The sequence below is a fragment of the Anas platyrhynchos genome, chromosome 1, assembly GCF_047663525.1.
Source record: "Anas platyrhynchos isolate ZD024472 breed Pekin duck chromosome 1, IASCAAS_PekinDuck_T2T, whole genome shotgun sequence".
NCBI lineage: Eukaryota > Metazoa > Chordata > Aves > Anseriformes > Anatidae > Anas > Anas platyrhynchos.
In genome coordinates, this window is record NC_092587.1 from 63,752,892 (window position 1) to 63,773,265 (window position 20,374).

The window sequence follows — 20,374 nt, forward strand, 5'->3', positions numbered from 1 at the left end:
GGCAAGGCACAGAACTACAGATGATTCAGCAGGAGAAAAGGTTGTGCAAGAGCTCATGTTGTATTACATTAGATCTGATTAACACACATGTATTATTAATATACGTGTATTGCGACAACACAAACGAAAAGAGGCCGAGCAAAAACCAGTAGCCCAAAACTAGAGCCTAATAAAAGAAAAAAAAATACAACCAAGAAAAGCATACATTTTAAATCAGAAATAGTTTGTTTTTTTTTTTCCCTCATTATAACAAACTTAGGAGAGAGAACATTTTCCTTCTCTATCTTAAAATCAAAAAAAAATGATTGCGCCTCTGGAAAAGATAGCTTCTTTTAATAAGTTACTAGGCTTGACGCATTAGAACTTAATAAAGTACAATGTGAAATGACAGGAAGTTATTTAATGGTCCCTTTTACCTTTAAACCTGTGATTTTTTTCATAGGCAGTATCAGTAAGAGTTTTCTGGCACTCATGCAGCTGCTTAATAGAAGAAGGAATCTATACTGTGTTGACTCAAACTACACAGCAAGGTTACACAAGGGGGGAAACACACCACAAAACCTCATGTTTTTCCTATACCACAACTTGCAATAATTCCAAAATTAATTGAAGCTGTGACTGTGCTTAGGCAAATTAACTGTAACAACAGTTCTGACAGCTATTAGAATGGCTCTAACTAATAGGAACAGATGCTTGTATGCAGGAGCTGTGCTCAAATTGCTTGCATAAGTGTTTGTTCAGAAATGCACACATTTTGCCAGTGTGGATGGACTCTCTGGATAAAGTAAACTGGAACTGTGTGTGTATGTAGGCCAGGAAGTAATTCTTTGATAAATAATGAGCCACATTTTTTTAAGACTAGCTAGAGGCAACATCCCTGTGTACTTTGTTAGATCTATACATATTCATGGCAATCTATGTCTTTCAGACTTCTAATTACAGCTCACAAATGCATGTAATTCTCTTATACCGGAATGTATTCATGCCTGCTCAGAAGCCTAATAAAGATGTCACTTTGTCCCCATTCCAAGTGCTATAATAGATTGTTTGTATACAAGGGACAATTTAAGTTTTCTTTACTTTTTTGCAACATTTTGCTTTTATATTCCTAAATTGCTTTGAATTGTAAGACATATCCCCTTTAACGCCCCTAAACAGGTATTCTTAAACTTGTGAGTCTAGCTGTAGCAGTAAATTTTTAGCATGTGGACTGGAATTGCATACCAAAACATTCAGATTCAAAGGGTGTGAGAGGTGAAAGAGCAACAATTCATTTGGACTGCTGTATTCATAAGATTTAGGCACAGTGTAAAGAATTAAGTTTGTTTCAGTTCTAAAGTTGCATCAGTTGTTTAGGGCTTTCTCCTTGAAATTTGCCATCAGAAGTAACTGGAATTTAACTTTCTGGAAGGAAACGCTTCTGGCATGCCGTAGTGTTTGAGAATGGTGGGGAGGACTTGTGCTATTGCCCATGCAGCACCAAGTGAACTGTTTGGAGAATGGGTGTCTTCGAATATGAGTCAGCGTGGCTGCCTTTCAAGTAAGCTCCAAACACAACTTTATAAACAGAGCCCTCAATGGGATCGAGTATTCACTTATACTGACCAAACTGTGTGCTTTACAAATCGCAGTGCTTTTGGATTGTGGACAAATTACAACTGAGTAAAAATGCGTTACCTGCTTCTATTCAGAAAGTCCAGAGAGGCTTTCTACACGGTAGTGTTTCAATGTCAAAGCAAGAAAATGCTAAATTACTCAGGCATGAAGGGTTTCATTGTTGAAATAGGTTCACTATGAATTAATAAAAAACCTGGATCTACCCTGGTGAAACATATCCAGGATGTGCTGAATTCACCTGTATTGATTTAGGGTTCAACTTGACTTACTTTCACTGTAAACACTTAGCTCAGTAGAGTCACTCCTGCACTGCCCAGTTAAACATTTTTTCCTTCAATGCGAGCTTAGGTGGATAAAAGTCTGGTCGGTGTCATCACGGGCAAAGCTGTTCAGGTTTGTGTTCAGTGCTATCCCTAATAAAATTACTTGAAACATAGGCATGATGAGCGCCATCACCTGAAATATAAAGCAAGAACTGCTGCTTTTAAGAAGAAGGGGGAAGTTCGGGCAAGATTTTAGTCAGATTCAAAAAGATATGGATTTCTAAAAAGATCACAGATTTAGATATATCTTTCATTGTGGCAAACAACTATGTCCTGAAAGGTGTTTTGAAAGATCTCATCTTGAACTAGTTAAAAACTTATTATTATTTTTTTTTCTGGAAGTGTAAATGTGCTGTGGATATTGAGAGGGAGTTTGGAAGCACAGAAAGCAATTCCTGCCCATTCCCAGGGCAGGATCTGCAGTAAGGAGGCGCTCCTAGAGGTACCAGGTGAAGCTCATGGAAAAACGTGTCCTCTTTACAGCTGAAAAGGGAGGACGGGTCACTTCTGTGTAATTTTGTCTGGACAGCTAGGGCTGGAGACCTATGAAAAAGGAGTGATGCTGTGAAAAGATGGGAGCGTGAATGAGATTTTCCACCCGAGTTGTGGCAAGACAATGTTGCTGCTGTCAGTCTGAGCTGAGGGAGCAATCACCTGGGTGGTCACCTGTAGGGCAGGCTCGGGTCGGTCACACAAGTGTTGGAAGCATCAGTGGATGGGTATGGGGATAGCTCCGCCAGTAACGCTTTTCAGAATCCAGTCCTGAGGAGCCAAAAAGGGAAAGAATGGGCAATGGTATTTTTGGAGACTGCCTTTTCCTGTTAGATGCACTTCTGCCTTTGAGCCATTGCAATTAATGTCGAGATGAAGCCGTTGTTTGTGCTTGAGAGCATGGCTAAAGTCAGGAAGAAGGCTCTGGAGTCGCCAGGGTTAGCAGCAGCTAGGGACAGTTGGGTGTATTTGGTGTGGAGCTCGTAATTAGCGTGAAGATGAAAATTACACAAGAAGAAGAAAAGGGAAGAAGCAAGAGGCAGATAATTGAACCTTTGGGGAGTCTGCAGAGGAAGGATGTTGGCACAGAGCTAAAAGTAATTTAGAGAACAGAGAAACAGTTGTTAGATAACTAGAAGCACAAGCATAACAGAAAGAGGCAGGGATGCACAGGGATGTAGCCAGAGAGGAACAGAAGATGCCGTCGTTAAGTGCAGCACTCATATCAAAGGCTGCTTTTATCATGAGGAAACTTAACCAAAATAGAAAACAAACAAAACCCCAAACAAAGCAAAAAAAAAAAAATGCTCCAGTTGGCTCATTTGGCAAATCATCAGCTTGAATACCCTCTTTGAAGAGGGCACTCAGGGTAGGGTAGAGCAGCTACATCCCGCAGCAGGCAGCAATCTGTCTGATGTTTAGGGCTGGTCACTGGGATGAGAGGCGGGGAGGTCTGCGGACACGGTCTGCGTGCCTCGGGACACTCCAGCAGACTGAGGATAAAAACATTTTAAGAGAGGTATTTTTAAGACAGTGCTGGAAGTGATGATCTTACCCCCTGGGTATCAGTGCTTTCTGTGATGAATAAGTAGTCTGAAATAATGTAAGTGCAGTGTAAGGCTAGACAGATCCCTCATTACATTACATCCAGGTTCATTCAGCTCCTCAGTATTGTGACAGACGCCAACACCACCTTTGTTTCCTTAAGCTTTTACTCCAGAGACAGCTTTAGCGTCTTCATTACAGCGTGGCTCTATCATTCAATCCACACATCACTCGATTCTCAATCTTCAAATAATAAAGTTTAACTTAGATGTGTCTTTACTACATATTTTTGTACTATTTTCTTCTTGAATGAATATGAGAAGCTTGTTTCATCTCTCGTGCCTGGTAAAAGAAAAAGCCAACAGGGACTGCCCTACCTTCGGAGGAGATTTCTGCCTCGCGGTGCCTGCCCGGGTGCCTGGCTCCGAGGTGTTTTTGTTGTCTGGGTGCTGGGGGTGGCTGCGTGCTCGCAGCACCGAGGAAGTCTCGCTGTGTGTTGGCAAATTCAGGCTTGGAGCAGGGCCACGTGCAGCCTCGAGGAACGCCAGCGTGGTGTCCTCGAAAGTGTCAGGCCGGACCTGGTCCTCGGGGAGGCTGAGGCAGCCTGTGGGCAGAGAGGGCAGTGAGGAAACCTGCCTCTGGCACCACAGGGTTGGTTTCTCGCTTAGGAAAGGTCACAACGAGATACCAAACTTTTTTGGAATTGGCTTTTTTGGAATGAAGGGAAATCTTTCCAGCGGGGAGCTGGAGGGAGGTGGCTCTGTGGGATGCTCTGAAGGGGGACAGCTCTCCTCCCCGGGCAGTTCGGGTGCCCGCAGGCTCTCAGGGTGCTGCCTGGACACCGGGGACGAGCCCCTCAGCCTCCCCCCCCGGGGGCTGCCCCCCGAGCCCGGCTTTTCTCCGCCCGCGGCCCGACCCCGTGCGGGCGGGCCCAGGTGCGGGGGGCGGCGGCGGAGCCCGAGCCCGAGCCCAGAGCCCGGGAGCTGCCCCCAGCGGGGCCGCGGCGCCGCCCCGCACCTGGGCCCGCCCCGAGGACGGGGAACGGGGCCGGGCCGAGGCGAGGGGAGCCGAGGGGAGCATGGCCGGTGGCGGCGGGGGCCCGGCGCCCTGAGCGGCGCCATGCGGGGCCGGCTGCTGGCGCGGCTGAGGCGGCGGCGGCTGCTGCGGCTGCTGCTGGCCCTGGGCGCGCTGGCGCTGGGGCTGTGGGCCGCCTACCTGGAGCTGCTGGCAGCCCCCGGCGGGGGGGCGGCCCCGGACCGCAGTGAGTGACCCCCGGGGAGAGGGTTGGGGGTGCCGGGCTGCGGCAGCGGGGCGGCCCCGGGGGCTTTGTGGGGTGTGGGGGGGGGGAGCGGCGGCGGTGCCTCGGGGCCGTGGGCTGCAAAGCTCCGGCTCAAGGCAAGGAGCTCCCGCAGCCGCTGCCCGCTCACAAAGTCCTCAGCGGGACCGCAGCTGCAGCTGGGGCGAGATCTGGAGGTTAAAGGCAGGAATATTGGGGCAGCAGTGCCGGGGGGCTGGCTGCTTCGCTAGGGGAGAGCAGAGCCCGCTCGGCGGGACGTCCTCTGTGGCCCCTGCTGCACCCCAGAGATCCCTAGGGACAGCTTTAAAAGTATTTAAGCTTTAAGTATCTGGGATATCTAAGCGGTGGTTATGGGGGGGAGAGGGGCCGAGACAGGTGCGTGCAGCTGCACTGGGAGAGGGACGGGGAGCAGCGGGCAGAGGGGATGCCCGCGGGTTGTGCTGTGAGCTGGAGCCTTCCTCCCCGCTTCCAGGCAGGAGATATTTTTACATCTTTGTTATAAAAAAAATCGTCCGGTTTAAGGCTGAGGCTGGAAACAGTGACACGGCTGCGGTCCCTACCAGCCCGAGCACGGCGTTGAAGTGGAATCAAAGCTCCAGACGCTCCCAAAGCCACCAGAGACGTCGCCGGTGGCCGCATGCAGGGGCTGCTGGCGAGGCTGGAGGGGTGAAGCCCTCGAGCAGGAGGCTCCATGGCACGGGAGAGCCTGTGCACACCCAGAGCTGATGCTCTGCCCCGGGCATTTGGCATCCTGGGCTCCTGGGGAGCGTCCTGGAAAGTGCCAGCAGGAGGGGGGTTAAGCCGTGCCCCTCCCCACCCTCGCTCTTACCCCATACCTCCAAAAGCCTGTTTTAAGAGAAATCAGAAGTTGGAATGAAAAACAAACAGCGTTTGATTTCTTTTGGCTGTTAAGCCAAGCAGCGCTTTCTTCTCCTGGGACTGGGGTGGCTGCATTTGGGGCTCCACGTGGGGGCTCTTTCTGGAGATCCCACAGAGCTGAGGGGTGATTCTCAGAGCAATTAATTCCTTTTTCCCTCTTGTTTTTGTTTTCCTTCTTGTGTCCCAGGTGGGAACCCTACGGTAAGTCTCAGCTGGGGACCAAGCAAGGGCTGCCGTCCCCACTCATCTGATGCAACAGCCTCCCCAGTTACTGCTGGCAGAATACAAAGGCTGTTTGCTCGGTAATTTTTCCAGGCATAAGACTAAGAAGCTCCTTCCTCTGGGGACAGAAAGCTGTTGGGCTTGGAAGGGAGCTAAAGCAGATCTGTTTCCATCTCCTGTGTCTGCAGCTGAGCTTTCTTCTCACCTCCCAAAAAGGCACCGCCGGATAGCCTGTGAAAGGAGCAGCAAGTGGGTTTTTTCTTTCTTCAGGCACGGCCATTCCTCCCCAGCATTTTGCTCCTCTCCCCCACTGGGTGGCTGTGGGGCAGGGGAAGCAAATCCCAAATAGACGTTAGCCTAAGCCGTGCTCAGAAACCGTGTCCCTGGCTGTTCTTCCTTCATGTATGTGCAGCTCTGCTGTGCAGCGAGGCTCAGCATGCAGATAAGCTTGGCTGCAGGAGAATAAAGGGCCTCGCAGAACATACAGCGCCACAGAAGCCAGTGGGTACCACTTATTAGAGTATCACCACCTGCTGGAAGAGGCTGTGGCCGGGAGGTTCCTTGTGCTGTCACCTCAAATTCAAGGGCTGAGGAACTGGCTGAGCTGCAGGGTTTGTGCTCGTGCAGCTCCTGGGTTGATCCAGGCCCTTCCCTGGCTGCTGGCTTGGGATGGATTGGGCAGGGGTGGGTGAAAGTGAGTGACACGAGGGACACACCTTTCCTAGGAAGGTGCTGCTGAAAGGAGCAGTCAGGCTGGTACAAAAAGGAAAAAAAAAATCATTTTTCCTTGCAAAGTGATTGCGTGAAGGTTTTCCTACAGGCTCTTCCCTGGAAACCCGACTGGCAAGACTCATACCTTATGGGCAGGAGGGTGCTTCTATTGTTGTGAGGCTTGCATATTTCTTTTCCTTTCTTTCTTTATTATTTTTATGTTTTTTAATTGAGCCTATGTGGCTGGTCTGCTGCCCAGTAGGTATTTATAGGAATCCTAAACAAACATGTTTACAGCTGAGGGAGGAAAAACAAGCAGGCTGATGTGAGTCGAAGATGGGCACAGCCCTCCTCCCCTGAAATGTGGCTTGTTGTCATCCAAAACAAGTTGTAACAGACAGGGCACTGCCTCCCTGCCAAGAAACCCGGGAGCTGCGGGCAGCCTGCGTGCTGCTGACAGGCGCTACCCTTTTTGGAGTGGGCTCTCCAGCAGGAGTGTGTTTTTTCCTCTTTCCTAAGTGCCACACAGCAAGCATTGCTCCTGCGAGCGAGTGCTGGAGGCAGGAAAGTTTATTTATTCATTTATTTATTTATTTGTAGCTGAACAAGTTGTTGGGGAGGGAGAAAGCACCAACGAGGCCGATGCTTGGATGAAGCTGGTGCATTGGGGACCTCCTCTGCTACCTCCTTCTGCTCCTCGCCTTCCCCAGGCTGGCTCCGAGGGAGCAAGGCTGGTGCCAGGGAGCGTTGCTGGCAAGCAGGGAGGATGTGTAGCAATCCCCCTATGCTTTAAAACCTTGTGTCAACATCATAAAAGTGAATCTCAAGCGCTGAGCAGGCTTAGAGGGGAGGTCACTCCCAGCCATTGCTCTGCAGACTGGGTTGGTGGTTTTTTTTTTTTTTTCCTGCTGCAAAGCCCGTGGTATCTGGGGAGCTTGCACTGCTTTCCTTTATTGCAGGTGTGAGTGACACTGAGCCAGGCAAGAGCAGGGTGTGCAGGATTAGATGAAATTGCTTGGAGGTGCAGCTTGTGGGAACGAGGGACCCGAGGGGGCCCTGCTTCCAGCCGCTCCCGCTGGCTGTTCCAACCCACCCCTGTTCCTCCGCATTTCTGCGCTGTGTGTAAGTAGGACTGGGAGCGTGTTATCTTCCTATCTGGGCTTCTGACACGCGGATCTGCAGGTTGTTATGAAGCAGCACAAGTTGCCTAAAACCTGGCCGAGCCCTGGTTTGGATGGGCAGACGCTGCCTTTGTGTGAGGAGAGGAGCTGGTGGGAAGCTGAAGCTGCTCGTTCAGCAAAGAGCTCCGAGGGGTGCTGAGTTGTCGCTTCAAGGTGATCGGTTCGGGTCTCCTGGCAGGGTGGTCAGACGGCGCGGGACATTTTGGGGCCAGGCAGAGGATATATCATCACTAGAGAGAAACCCTTGTGCCATCCCTGTGTGCACACACTTCACGGTGACAGGTTGGCATGGACGTGTGCCAGCGCAGCATGTGCTCCCGCACCACACCTTCTCCCTTCTGAGCCAGGCTGCATGGGGATGGCTCAGATACCACCGAGCTGTGCCCTGCTCAGCATCTCCCCGTGCTGGGGGCTTGGCAGAGGAGTCACGTTGTCTTCTGGAGATGCATTTTGCATTTCTGCGTGTGGTTAGCATCGGGCGATCTGGCACAGCCGCACAAAGGCTCTGCCTTACGTCGCTCACCTGCAAGTTGAGGCAGATGTGGAGGAAGAGTTTTTCCCTTTTCCAGCCACTTCCCAATTCGGTTGCTATTTTCAGGCTTGCAGTAAGAGCTGAGAAGGGCTTTCCAGAAGAGGAAATGCGCTGCCTCATTTCATGTGGTGTGAGATCTAAGGAAAGACCCACGTAATGCCTTGGGTTGAAACAGGTGCGAACCTGGTCCTCGCATACTTCTGCTTTTTATGATCTGAGACGTTCGCAGTCGGCGCCTTTAATCAGCCCAGCCAAAATACACCTCCAGCTTTGGGCCTTTGCAGTCTGAGCTCATCTCTTGTTCTGCTTCCAAGCTCACTTCTGAATGATTTCTGGGAGCTTAAAAAAATAAAAAATACAACTACAAGCAGCGTCCAAAGCACAGGTATGCACAGCAGAAGGGCGAAGGAAACCAGGTCTGTCCACTGGTCTTGGTCAGAGCTCCCTGGCACCACTGGGTGCCTGAGAAACCTCCCCGTGCCAGGGCAGCACCAGGCTTTGGTATGGTTTGGGGAGAGTCCCCTATGCTTTGGGGTACCGGGGTTATATCTGGGGGAGCGTTGCTGCTAAGTAAATCAGCTCTCTCCGAGGATGCCTCAGAACAACGAAGGATTTAAATTCCCTACGCCGGGCAATGTGCTTCAGTCTGTAAAATGTGGGATTGCTTCAGACAATCCAAAAACTGCTGGGTAGACCTGTGAGTCTCCCTGGAGCATCAGTGCCGCTCTCACCAGTTTGGTAATTCTGCTTTTATCATCTCCTAAGGCTTTGGTATTCCAGCCTGCTGCGGCTGTGTCCTGTCTGAGACTCCCTCCTTTATTCTGAGGGAAAAAGGGTGAGCATGGCTTCTTACCTCCTTTCTTTCTACAATCTGCAGGAGCTGTCCTGTTCCTCTGTGCCATAGTCCCATCTGCTGCATTTATATGGCTGCAGTACTGCACCTTGTGCTATTCCTGCTTCTCGTGCCCCCATTTTCCATGGCAGACGCAACAGGTGTCCCCAGCCTTTGCCTCATACGCGGCTCGTTTTCTCGCTGTCTGCATCCATGATCTATGGTATTTTATTTATTTGTTCATTTTAAGTAAGTCGGCTTCTGCCTTGCTTCAAGGAGCCGCTCACTTCCCTGCCATGAGTGTGGGCTGTTTGGCTTGGCCTGTGTGCGTGGTGCTGGCAGCTCCGGCGGCTTCCTCAGCCCCGCTGTTTGTTGGAGCCTGGTCGAGCCATCTCCAGCCCTCCTCGCAAACGCTTCGCTTCCTAAATTAGCTTTATTTACATTAAATAACGTTGTTTTCTGTGAAACTGCAGCGGCCGTGGCTGGGTGCTCTTAACCCCATCTAGACCACGCCACGGGGTTTATCCTGCGAGCATCCTGCCTGTCCTGCCACACACCAGCGGGCTCCGTCACCTGCTGCAGCAGCTCGCCCCCAGCACCAGCACTGGCTGCTGTGGTTTGATGGAGGCAGGCCGGCTGAGAGGTTTTAATTTGTTTTCAGTCGAGGCAGACCATCGCATAATGCGCTGCTCTATCTCCGTTGCCTGCTCTGGTGAGTGTCTGCAGTCGCTGTCTTGCCCTCAGGCTCTCAGTTTGCACAGTGGGCTTGTAAAAAGCAACCGATGTGGATCACTGGATCACTGAATTGGTGCTTGTTCTCATAATATTAAGTCCTCTTCATTAGGTTTGCAGTTTCTTGATTGAAACTTCAGCCCTCTACCTGTAGGATGCTCAGCAGACCGTTTTTTCAACCATTTATATTTTTTTCCTTTCAATTCGCCTTCAATTTTTCTTTTTCTATTTACCATGTAGGTTTTTCAGACTCTTTTGCTTCAAGCCAGCAGGTCCAGCTCTACCAGAGCCTCAGGTCATGCCCCTCTAGGATTGCATGCAAAGCAAATACCCATGTGGGTCTAAGTTCACCTGGGTCCTAGGAAGAGTTTCAGGGCCAAACACAGCCCAAACGTCAGTCTGTGGAAAATGTTTTTGCCAAGTTCATGCTTGGTTTGCCCCAAGTTGTTGGCCAGACCACTCTGTGAGCATGTTAAGCATCAGAAATTCTTTAGTATTAGCCATTGTTCCCTTCCAACGTGAGTAATGATTGTTCTGCCCTTGCAGACAAAATCCTCTTCATCACAGAATCACAGAAGGGTTTGGGTTGGAAGGGACCTTAAAGACCATTTAGTTGCAACCCCCCTGCCATGGGCAGGGACACCTCCCACCAGCCCAGGCTGCCCAAAGCCCCATCCAGCCTGGCCTTGAGCACCTCCAGGGATGGGGCAGCCACAGCTTCTCTGGGCAGCCTGTGCCAGTGCCTCACCACCCTCTTAGGAAATAATTTCTTCCTTATGTCTTATCAAAATCTCCCCTCCTTCAGTTTAAAACCATTCCCCTTTGTCCTATCACTGTTCTCCTGAGTAAGAAGTCGCTCACCTTTATAAAGGTGTATAATTCTTCTGATAAATCCTGATAAATCCTTCTCCTTCTGTGCACCTTCCCCTCCCACTGAGTCCTTGTCCTCATCCCCACCACAACTCTGAAGAAGCCCTAATGATGCTAGCGCTGCTGCTGCTGCCTTTTGCTGTGCTCAGCACCTAAAATTTCTCTGAATGTGCCACAGTTCCTTGTCAACTGTTTTCACCTTGCTCTTGTAACTCTGTTTTAATTAGACATCTCGCATAGGCATGCTGGGGAGGAGGAAAAAAAAGTTTCAGTTTGTCTTGCAGCTCATGCAGATGAAGAAAGAAAAGGAAACTGGAAGAAGAGTAAAGAAGGAAAGAAGCAGCAGGGATAATGTGGCGAAGTAAGGAGAAGCCTGAAATGGGGCACAGTGAGATGAGCGTTGGAGCAGGGTGGTCAGAAAAAGCCATTGGCCACCCCAGAGCTGTGAGGCAGAAGGAACTGAAATCAGAAGTAAAGTCTAGACCTAAACGTTTGGGATTTTAGTGGAGCAGAGTCTGGAAGGTATTGGGTGTAGAGACTGAAAAGAGGAGATGTGGGAAGGAGTTGGAAGGCACCGAGTAAACCACTGACCCTGGGTTTTAAAAAGGGTGGAGGAAAATGCACGGGTGATTATTACAGAAGCTGACGGGGACCGTAAGCAACTCTGCTGAGATCGTTAAGAACATGTTTGGTGTCACAGGGGCGTTTGGTGCCCTGAAAATGGGTACCACCGTGGCTTTTTGCTGCGGTGGTGCCTGCCAACACCTCTGGTTTCCCTGTACTGAGCACGGTGTATGGTGCTGCAGCCGCTCTGCATGGCTTGCAGAGCGTGGTTACCTGTTTCTTCCTGGGTCTTGCAAACGCTCAGCATTTTGCCAGCTTTTTATTTGCAGAAAAAGGATTTGCCAGCCCAGCCAGGAATCTTTCACGTGTCCCTCTTTGTTTACTAGAGATATAAAATCCCTTTTTTTCTGTTGAAAATCAACGAAAAAGATGGTTATCCTTTTCTGTAGTCTGTAGTCGGGTAGCATTTAATCCAGAAACTCTGTAAGGATGTGTGGCACATGGGATCCTCTCAGGGATTTGGGATTTGCAGCCTAAATCGCTGGCGATCTCCCTGGGCAGGAGCAGCCCCTGGCAGCAGGTCCCGGGGGAGCTGTGCTGTGGCCTCTGATGGGGAGGGCCCAGCTCCTGCCCCCCCGCCCACCACAGGCTTATATTTAGCTGTGGCGTGCGGGCTGTTTGAAGGCATCTCCCAGCCCTCACCTCGGTGCTGCCCGGCTTCCCGCAGCCCTCGAGCTGCCTGGGTGGAGAGCCGGGGGCTAAAATTAGCGGGGAGCGCTGCTCTTGCCAAACACAGCGTCTGACATAGCTGGGGCTGGCAAAGGGCAGAGGAAAGCGGCCCTGAATCCCCCGTGGTGGAGCACTCGGCGTGCTGCTGGCTTTTTGGGTGCCTTGGTGCACGGGGTGCCCCATCGGGGGGATGCTGAAGGGATGGGGAGCGTCAGGCAGCATCGGGGTGTGGGGGAACGGGGATGCTGCTGGGCACATCAGCTGCGATGGCAGTGGGCACTTACCCTTCTGATCTACTTGATCTCCACGAAGGAAAAGCGTGAATTGGGCTCCCATGGAGTTCAGTGCAAGGGGAAAACACGCTGTGTCACTGGGGAGCATTACACTGGACCCAGCCAGCCCTGCTGGTATGATCCAGCTGGCCTGGCTGCCCCAGGCACGTCTCACCTCACAGCTTCCCACCTTTAACATTTCCCGTTCATTGCACTCACCTGAACTGCACAACCTGGGGCAAGAAATAGGTGGATGGGTGCAGCAGAGATGGGGACTTGATCCATAAGTGTGTGGTGGAATACAACAAGCAGCCCTGACACCCAAATAAAGCTCAGAATAAACATAATCTAGGTTTAAATCAATTTTTTTTTGTTGTTGTTGTTTTTATTTTCAGTGATGGGTTGGGTGCCAGGGTGGAAGTGGTGGAGCATAGCAGAGCCAGGTGTCGTGGTAGAGATATGGGGACTGCTCGATGTGCCCTGGGAAGGTCTATCCTCAGGGAACTCCCTTTCCACAGCACCTCAGTGGCAAGGAGCTAAAGGGATACTCATGGGGAAAGCCAGGCCAGCTGCTGCAAGAAGTAAAAACCTAGGGAGGTATGTTCATGGGCTGCCTGCTGACCCTTTTTGTTGAAAGGCAGGTGAAATTCCCCTTTTCCTACAAACAGTGGAGAAATGAGTGCTGCTGTGACGGCTGTGCCTTACACTTTCAACCAGATAACTTGTCAGGTGGCCTCTCCAGCTGTCTGCAGGCGTGCACCAAGGATCACAGAATCACAGAATTATATAGGTTGGAAGAGACCTCAAGATCATCGAGTCCAACCTCTGACCTAACACTAACAAGTCTTCCACTAAACCATATCACTAAGTTCAACATCAAAACATCTTCTAAAGACCTCCAGGGATGGTGACTCCACCACTTCCCTGGGCAGCCCATTCCAATGCCTCACAACCCTCTCAGTAAAGAAGTTCTTCCTGATATCCAACCTAGCACAGGTGCCTGCCTTCTGTGAGCACCACTCTGTGTCTGCTTCTGGTGAAGCAAGAGAAATGAAACTGTTCAGTGCATCCCTGACTTCCCTTATTCCCTGCCAGAGGTGGAATGAGGAGCATCCATGTGAAGGCCATCGAGGTATTTTTAGCATGGGTAAAGAAAGGTGAAATATACGGGGCTGGGACAGCTGCAAGATGAATTGCTCTGCGTCAAGACCAGCTCCGTCAGTTGTTTTGGCTGGTGAGGATTTGCCCCAAACCCAGCATGGTGAAGAAGGCACCACCAGATGGATATTTGGCTAGGACTCTGGGGGAGAAGTAGGTTGTATCCTCCTCTTCCTCTTCTCCTCTGGCACAAGATTGCTTCCTCGCACTGACACCTCACTGCTGGTGGCTCCTCTGTTGCTCTAGGGTTGAGGAGGAGGAGGAGGAGGGAGGGGACAGCTCTGTGCTGGCCCCAGAAGTACACAAGGACAGGTTGGAGTAACCCTGCAGGCATGGGCACTGCTGGAGCCAGGCTGTGAGCCGGTCACATCACTTCAGCTCTCGTCTTCTCCCAGCTGAAGGCTGCTCTGTGATGGAGAAGTGGCTTTTTCTTGTGCTTGCTGGCAACAACGAAGGGACCTCCTTGCTCGTAGTCATTGTTTGCTGATGGAGGGCTGGGGAGAATGGTGCTTCCAGATAGTATTTTTTTAGTACATATGATAGCGCTGACTGGATCCATAGCTTTGTAAAGAAATGCTTGCATCACTGCTCTGCAGGTGCGCACACTCAGGTTCTCAAACCATCTCCAAGTACAGTATTTTACACTCAGAGCAGGCTTTGTACTACCAAGTCAGCCCAGAGCACAGAAAGCAGCAGCTGAATCTCCCAAGAAAACAGCTGCCTAACCTAATTTTGCTTCACGTATGGAGATATTTACAAGGCTCTGTCACGACGCTGCTGTGCTCCTCCTGTTTGCTGAGCACACCTTACCAAACCTCTTTGCTCCAGGTTAAGTAGTATCTCTGGACAGAAGAGCTGCAGCACGTGTACTCTGCTTCGTCTTGTTTTGGGCAGCCAGGGAATTGGATGCCAGAGAGCTGGGCTAGTGCTTGGACAACTTCACATGCGCTGGGTTGACCCAAGGTGGCCTGTGTGGAGCTGCCCTGTAATGAGCTGCTCGCAGCCCTTTCCTCCTCCCTCCAAGCCTGAGGTGGCTGTGGGTTGAAGGTGAGGTAAGGTGAGGGTTTTAGCAGCCATGCAGCGTGCTCTTAAACTCCCTGCTGCTGGTGCCTGGTGTGTTGATTTATAGACCTGAGGCATGTCTTCCAGGCCAGCTTTACGATGCGTCTGTCCTGCATAATGGGCTCGTGGGCTGTGGCAGTCTCCTTTGTGCAGAGCTAAGGTGTGAGACTCTTTATTATGCTCTTCCCTAATGTATTCATGCTAGGGTTGATGTTAAAACCAGCTTGGGATTTATGGGATCACAGACTTGGGTGCTGTGTTAAAACACCGCAAGTGACACAGGCTGTGGGCAACAGGAGGAGCGAGTGGTTTTGGTCACTGTAAGTGAGCTTTCCCTCTGGTGTCTGTCCCTATCCAGCACAGGGAATCTCTCATTTATCCTCTCACCTTATGAGAGCTATGTCCTGCTCTTTTGGTGTTTCCCTGCCTGTTTGCATGACCTTGAAAGCCTTGCTGTCTGCTGCCAAGCTCCCCCCTGCACAGCTTGCTCTCTTACATTGTTTTTCCCTTCTTGCTTTTCTTAAGGTGGAGAGAAATGGCCGTGAAGGTGCTAGGTCAGATCCCGGAATAAATAAGGCATGCTGCGGCCATGGCTCTTGTAATTTTCCTTTCTAGGGTTGCGACCGTGTGTTTCCATTTCAAGTTCTGACCCCATCCCACACCAGTGACGTGCTGGCTTGCTTCATGCCGCGCAGCAGAGAACAGCAGCCTCCCCAGTGCTCTGTCAGCCTGTCCCCACGCCGAGCCGTCCCCTCTGCTATTGCACCTACCCCATCCTCCTCCTCTGCACAGGCCCCCCTCTTGGGCTTCGCTTTCCCCCTGTGCACCATGCGGTGTGTTTCAGCTGCAATCAGCCACATGGGTTGGAGCAGTGGAGCTGGGAGAGGGAGCATCCTTCTCCCAAAGGAGAGAGAATCAGGGGAGTGTACCCGTATTCATTTTAGTATCCGGTTCCTCAGTAGTTTTTACAGAGACTTTCTTAATCTCATTTTTACTTAATCAAATTTACAAGACCTTCCTGTTCCTCTCCCTGGATGTTTCTGTAGTTTTCCAGTGCTGGCAGGTGTGCAGGTACCTGGAGGTGCTGGACACCTTCATAAGGGAAGCACAAAGAAGCCATTATATCTGAGGAAGCAGAGATCAAAAGGGTTTCACTTGTAGCTCACCAAGGTGAAAATAAATTTTTGTTGTTGATGTTGCTTTGTTTTTGTTTTTAAGTCTAAAATTCTGAGAAATCCTTCTTAGTCTCTGAGAATCTTGTGTTCCCGTAGCCAAGATAACAGGTATTACTAGATGTCTGGTCACTTCCTTGAGCTTAGAAGGTGAAGGTAGCACACAAACAGCACCAAGGCAGTCTGTGAGGATCTGGAAATTTCAACCTTGTAATGTATTCTCACATTTTTCTAACAGGAACTTCAAACTGGATTGTGTTCTGCCTTGCTGATGCATGTCAGAGGGCCAGGCCTGCCTTTTCCACATCTAAGGGAACTCATGCCAGGAGTCAGAGGGTCTCCTTGAAAGCCCACTGGCTCTGTGGCAATTATCAGATTTCCTGTCCAGGCACAGCCCATTAGGGCCAGACTCAATAGCTCTCCATCAGGAAGGCTTTGATGTGGAGGTCTGTACGGGGAGCTGGTGTCAGGCATCACATGCTGTCTCTCTGCTCACCAGGAAAGGCTGAGCTGACTTCCAAGCCTGGGGTGCTGTGGAGCATCTCTCTGCTGTCTCCCAGGTCTAGCCCACGGGCCTTCTTGGCCCTACACTAAGAAATTTAGCTTTGGAAGTCCACGATAAAAAGAAGCAGGAGTGCTCATGAATCAAAAGCACAATGTCAAACACTCTCTGCCTTTCAATGTGGTACCTCAGGGAGGTGCTGCAGAGATGAGGCTGAAGGGTCATGGCCAAGGGAGCTGACAGTGAAGTGGTCGATGCTGGCTGAGGACAGATGGCAGCAGGGTGTGGAGGTAGGAGAGTCCAGGCAGGCACAGTGTGAGTGGCTGCTGTGTCTCTGGGAGCTGCATTTATCTCCGAATGACCCAGAAGTGTGAGGGAAGCCTGGCTACACTTCCTGCTGCCTACACGTGGTTGTTTTTATCCACTTATTCACTCCAAGGGCAGGTGCTGGATCTATCAGGTGGCATGGGCTGCTTTGCCTTGGGAGCAGTGCAATTTTGAATGAGACCCTTGATTCAATGATGGTTGATTGATGTTGGATGATGTTGGAGCTGTGTAGTTGGGATGGGAGAAGATAGAGGTGATAGAGATCTCAAACAAGTGAAATTGCTAGCAGTGTTGATGGGGAAGGCTCTGAGAAGAAGGCTGCCATGCTTGGACAGCATCTCCTGGAAGAACTGTGTCTCCTTGCGCCGCAAGACACAGGGAGGCTTGGGTTCAATGGCAAATAGCCAGAGCGTGAGCTAGGATTAGGGACACAGATAAGCATCCAAGGAAACAACCCCAGAACAGTCGGGATGGGTGGGTAATGGAAAAGACTAAGATGGGGCAGCTGCATGGGGATAGTCAGAGACAGCAGGTCAATGCTGTCCCTGAGGTGGATGAACTAACCTCTGGCACCCTTTTGGGATGGGGAGCTGATGAGGAACTGTCTGCAAGCGTGTTTGTACAAGTGTATTTCCTATATGAGTGGCCAAACGCCATCGGCTGCTTCCAAGAACCTCGTGTAGTTTCCAGGCCTTCAGCAGGGCCTTACCTCAGCCAGGCTATTTATGGCGCACAAGGACATGGCAGCAGCCAAGCAACCTATACTGTCGTCAAGCTGGGCTGAAATGCCATGGTTTCCCCTGGGTTTTCTCCGGTTATAGACACGGATCTGGGCATTAGACAAGCCGGTCATGTCCCCAGGAGTTTGTATGGAAGGGGAGCATAGGATGCTGCAGGGAGGTGCTGGCTGCAATGAGTGCCCCACTTGGCATGGCTGAACCTGCTGGGTTTTGGGCACCGGGGTTTGAAAGCTGGACCCTGGTGGTCTGGTTTTGACCAGAGATGTTCTCACAGCTGCTTGATGCTCTATCCTCACAGGAGTGCAGAGGAGATCTGAATATCATGGCAAGGTCCAAACTCTGCTCTCAAAACTGTGCCCCTGAGGGAAGTTGTTCCAGATTGACCACGGTGTTTCTGAGGTCAAAACCAGGCCGCAATGAGCTAATTAAAGTCAGGCCAGTATGAGATGTGTTATGGTCAAACCACTGCCTCCTCAATCTGAATGGCTGGATCCCTCCAAGTTACCAGAGTTGTCTGGAGAGGAGGCTGTGACACCAGGTAGTGTTTACTCGGACCTGAAAAATCGAAACAGACCTCTCAAATGTTGTCACGTAGGGGGCACTAGGGGACGGCGAGTGACCCCAGAGTTATTCATTAATGCTGCATGGTAAAAATTGGCTGAGCATCAAATCTGCCTGCAGCTGATGGAAACTAAATTTGGGTGAGGGCCCAGGGCTGGAAAGGACCACGGGGGAGGAATAACAAAGATGGTCAAGGCAGCAGAGGCTTCCTTGTGACAGGAGACGATTTTTTTTTTCAATTCTTTTACCACGAGGAGAAAAGAGTTAAAGGCAGTCCTACACCAGAATTCAAAGTAGCTCCAAAAATGAAATTGTTCTCTTGGTTGCCTCCTGCCCTATAGCGTAAGGGTGTTACTCCCTTAAATTAAAAAGCATTATTTATAAAATAACATCTATCATGTACGTGCAGGGTAATTTCAGCATCGTTAATTCAGTGCTACGGGAGCCAATGATGCAAATGGTGTGGATGGATTTTTTTAAAGTGTTGGATAATTTTATGACTAATAATATTTGCAACTACGCGTGGTAAGAGAAGAGTAATCAGAATTTGTGCTGCAGGGCATAAGCTGCCTGTTTGCATAGGTCATGAGGACGTTTTTTTTTTCTCTTCCGTAAAGTAATACAGCTAAAGGTACTTCTGAAGGTTGTTTCCCTTCTGCCTTTTAAACATTAGATGTTGGCCACTGGTCAAAGTGAGATTATCTGATGGGATGAACCAATGGTCTGATCTGATCTGCTAATTACTAAATTCCTATGCAAGGCTTTTATTACATGCACAGTGAGGTACTGTGCACACGCTATGCGTTTTCAGAGGGGAGTTTTGTAGCACAGGGTTAAAGCACCAGCTCTAGTCCCTAATTGAAACCAGCAAAATTCAGTAAATTTGGACCACATCTGCGTGCTTAGTAGCCCTAGGCGGGCCTCTGTGGTTTTTCTTCCATGCACAGTAACTGTATTTCTGGCAGAAGCTCTTTGAGCTGAGTGAAGAAACGGCAACAAATAACCTAACATATTTAGTTCACTTTCTGTGTGTGTTCGTGGAACTTCCAGGAGCAGATCAAACTCTCCTCAGATGTATCTGATGTTGTTTAGCAACAGTTCATTACATGGGCATTGCTTTTTTTTCTTTTCCTCCTGGTTTGGCTAAGGCTAGCTCTTTGATGATCCAACCCTGGTCTGAGTTCTCTTAAGAAGTGAATTAAAAATTGGCCTTCTTTAAGTAAACAAAAGCATGGGTTGAAAGTATGTTGGGGTTGATTCTTCCAGGGTGGTTCAATTGCTGAGAAAACTGGGAGAAAGCTACTTTAATTGCTGGGAAGATGAGCGGTGAAGAGATTCTTTATAATATAACTGTCTGTGGCAAATTGGTTTTACTCTGTTCCTTGTGCTCCTGTAGCTGTACAGCCCCATACAAATTGTATACAGCTGTATACACAAGCTGCTGGGCAGCTTTGACCATTGGGCAAGATCCCAGTTGTTTTTGTTTTTGTTTTTTTAAAGAGCAAAAAATAACCTGGCTTGTTTTTTCAGCTTGCACTGTAAGTTAGAAACTTTCCTTTTGATTTAAAAACTGGAGCAAGCTACTAAAAGAGATAAAATGTGGGCTATTGAGGTGCTGTCCTGTGTCACCTCTTCAACTGTAATTGTATTTTGGTGTCTCAAGGGATCTGATTAAAGCAGGCACCTCAGGTTGCTGAGCAAGTGCACTCCACTGCAGCTCCTCTTGTGCTCGTGGTGTTGAAGCCATCAGGGATTTTAATTTCTGTTTCAGGTTCACAAGTACTGAGTCCTGCTCCCACCAGTCCATTCCTGTTCGGTGCTATCCCTGTCAGATCAGGAAGGGAAAAAGACTTGGCTGTAACAAATGTGACCCTACACCGTAAGGACATTAGCACTAACAGTTCCCCCTTGCCCTTGCAGCAGGCCAATAGACAGCAGGGCTGCTTAGTGTCCATCACACCCAACCCTTGCTGCAGCTCTGGGAGTCTGCTGGGAGGTTGTAATTGGTGCTTTTCTCACGTCTTAGATGGGAAAGTCCTGGGAGGGAAGAATCTCTTACAAATTTTTCTCAGATGACAGCTAATTACTCTTTTCTCTATCTAGTCACTGTCTGTTTTCTTAGCTTTACCTGTGTGTGAGGTATGAGTCACAAAACCTGATGTTTTTTTCTGAGAAGAGCCTTGGGCACTGAGCAGGAAAGGACCAGGGAGTGGTGTTTGGTTTCTCAGGGGCTCTTGAAGGGGCATGGGCTGTCTGAGGCCTCTAGATGAAAACTGGAGATGCCTTGAGCTGTGACTGTGTGGGAGGCTGCTGGGGAAGGCCACTCAGTGGAGGTGTCCCCAGGGGGATGCTGGGCTGGGTGGGGAGATACGGATGCTTGGTTGGGTGGGAGCCTTTGGTATGCCACCATAATATGGTGGCAATATCCCCAGGCAATCCCCAAGGAGTGTCAGGGAGGCTCCTCCCTGTCGGGTCTTCTCCTCCTGAGGTGCTGGCAAGAGGCTGGGGCAGCCGAGGGGGGCAACATCTTGGCTTGCTCACCATCCTGCTCAGGT

The 20,374-nt window shown here is 50.0% G+C and overlaps 1 protein-coding gene and 1 long non-coding RNA gene across 4 annotated transcripts in view; one reads left to right on the forward strand and one right to left on the reverse strand.

The window, feature by feature from the left end:
• Positions 1 to 223: 223 nt before the first annotated feature.
• On the reverse strand, positions 224 to 4,319 carry LOC106014533 (uncharacterized). Of its 2 annotated transcripts, none has more exons than XR_002398572.4 (2): positions 3,854 to 4,319; positions 224 to 2,702 (listed from the first exon to the last, which is right to left on the reverse strand). It is a non-coding gene; the product is annotated as an uncharacterized lncRNA (long non-coding RNA). The 2 variants fall into 2 exon arrangements; XR_011810145.1 differs by having other exon boundaries at positions 224 to 3,424.
• Positions 4,320 to 4,450: 131 nt separating this feature from the next.
• Positions 4,451 to 20,374, forward strand: part of B4GALNT3 (beta-1,4-N-acetyl-galactosaminyltransferase 3) — a 52,887-nt gene continuing 36,963 nt past the window's right edge. The window contains exon 1 of one of the 2 annotated variants that reach the window (XM_038169708.2): positions 4,451 to 4,737. In XM_038169708.2, the coding sequence (XP_038025636.1) occupies positions 4,596 to 4,737 (142 nt within the window). In that variant the 5' untranslated portion in view covers positions 4,451 to 4,595. The remainder of the gene's footprint in view (positions 4,738 to 20,374) is intronic. The other variant, XM_038169692.2, reaches the window with a different exon arrangement.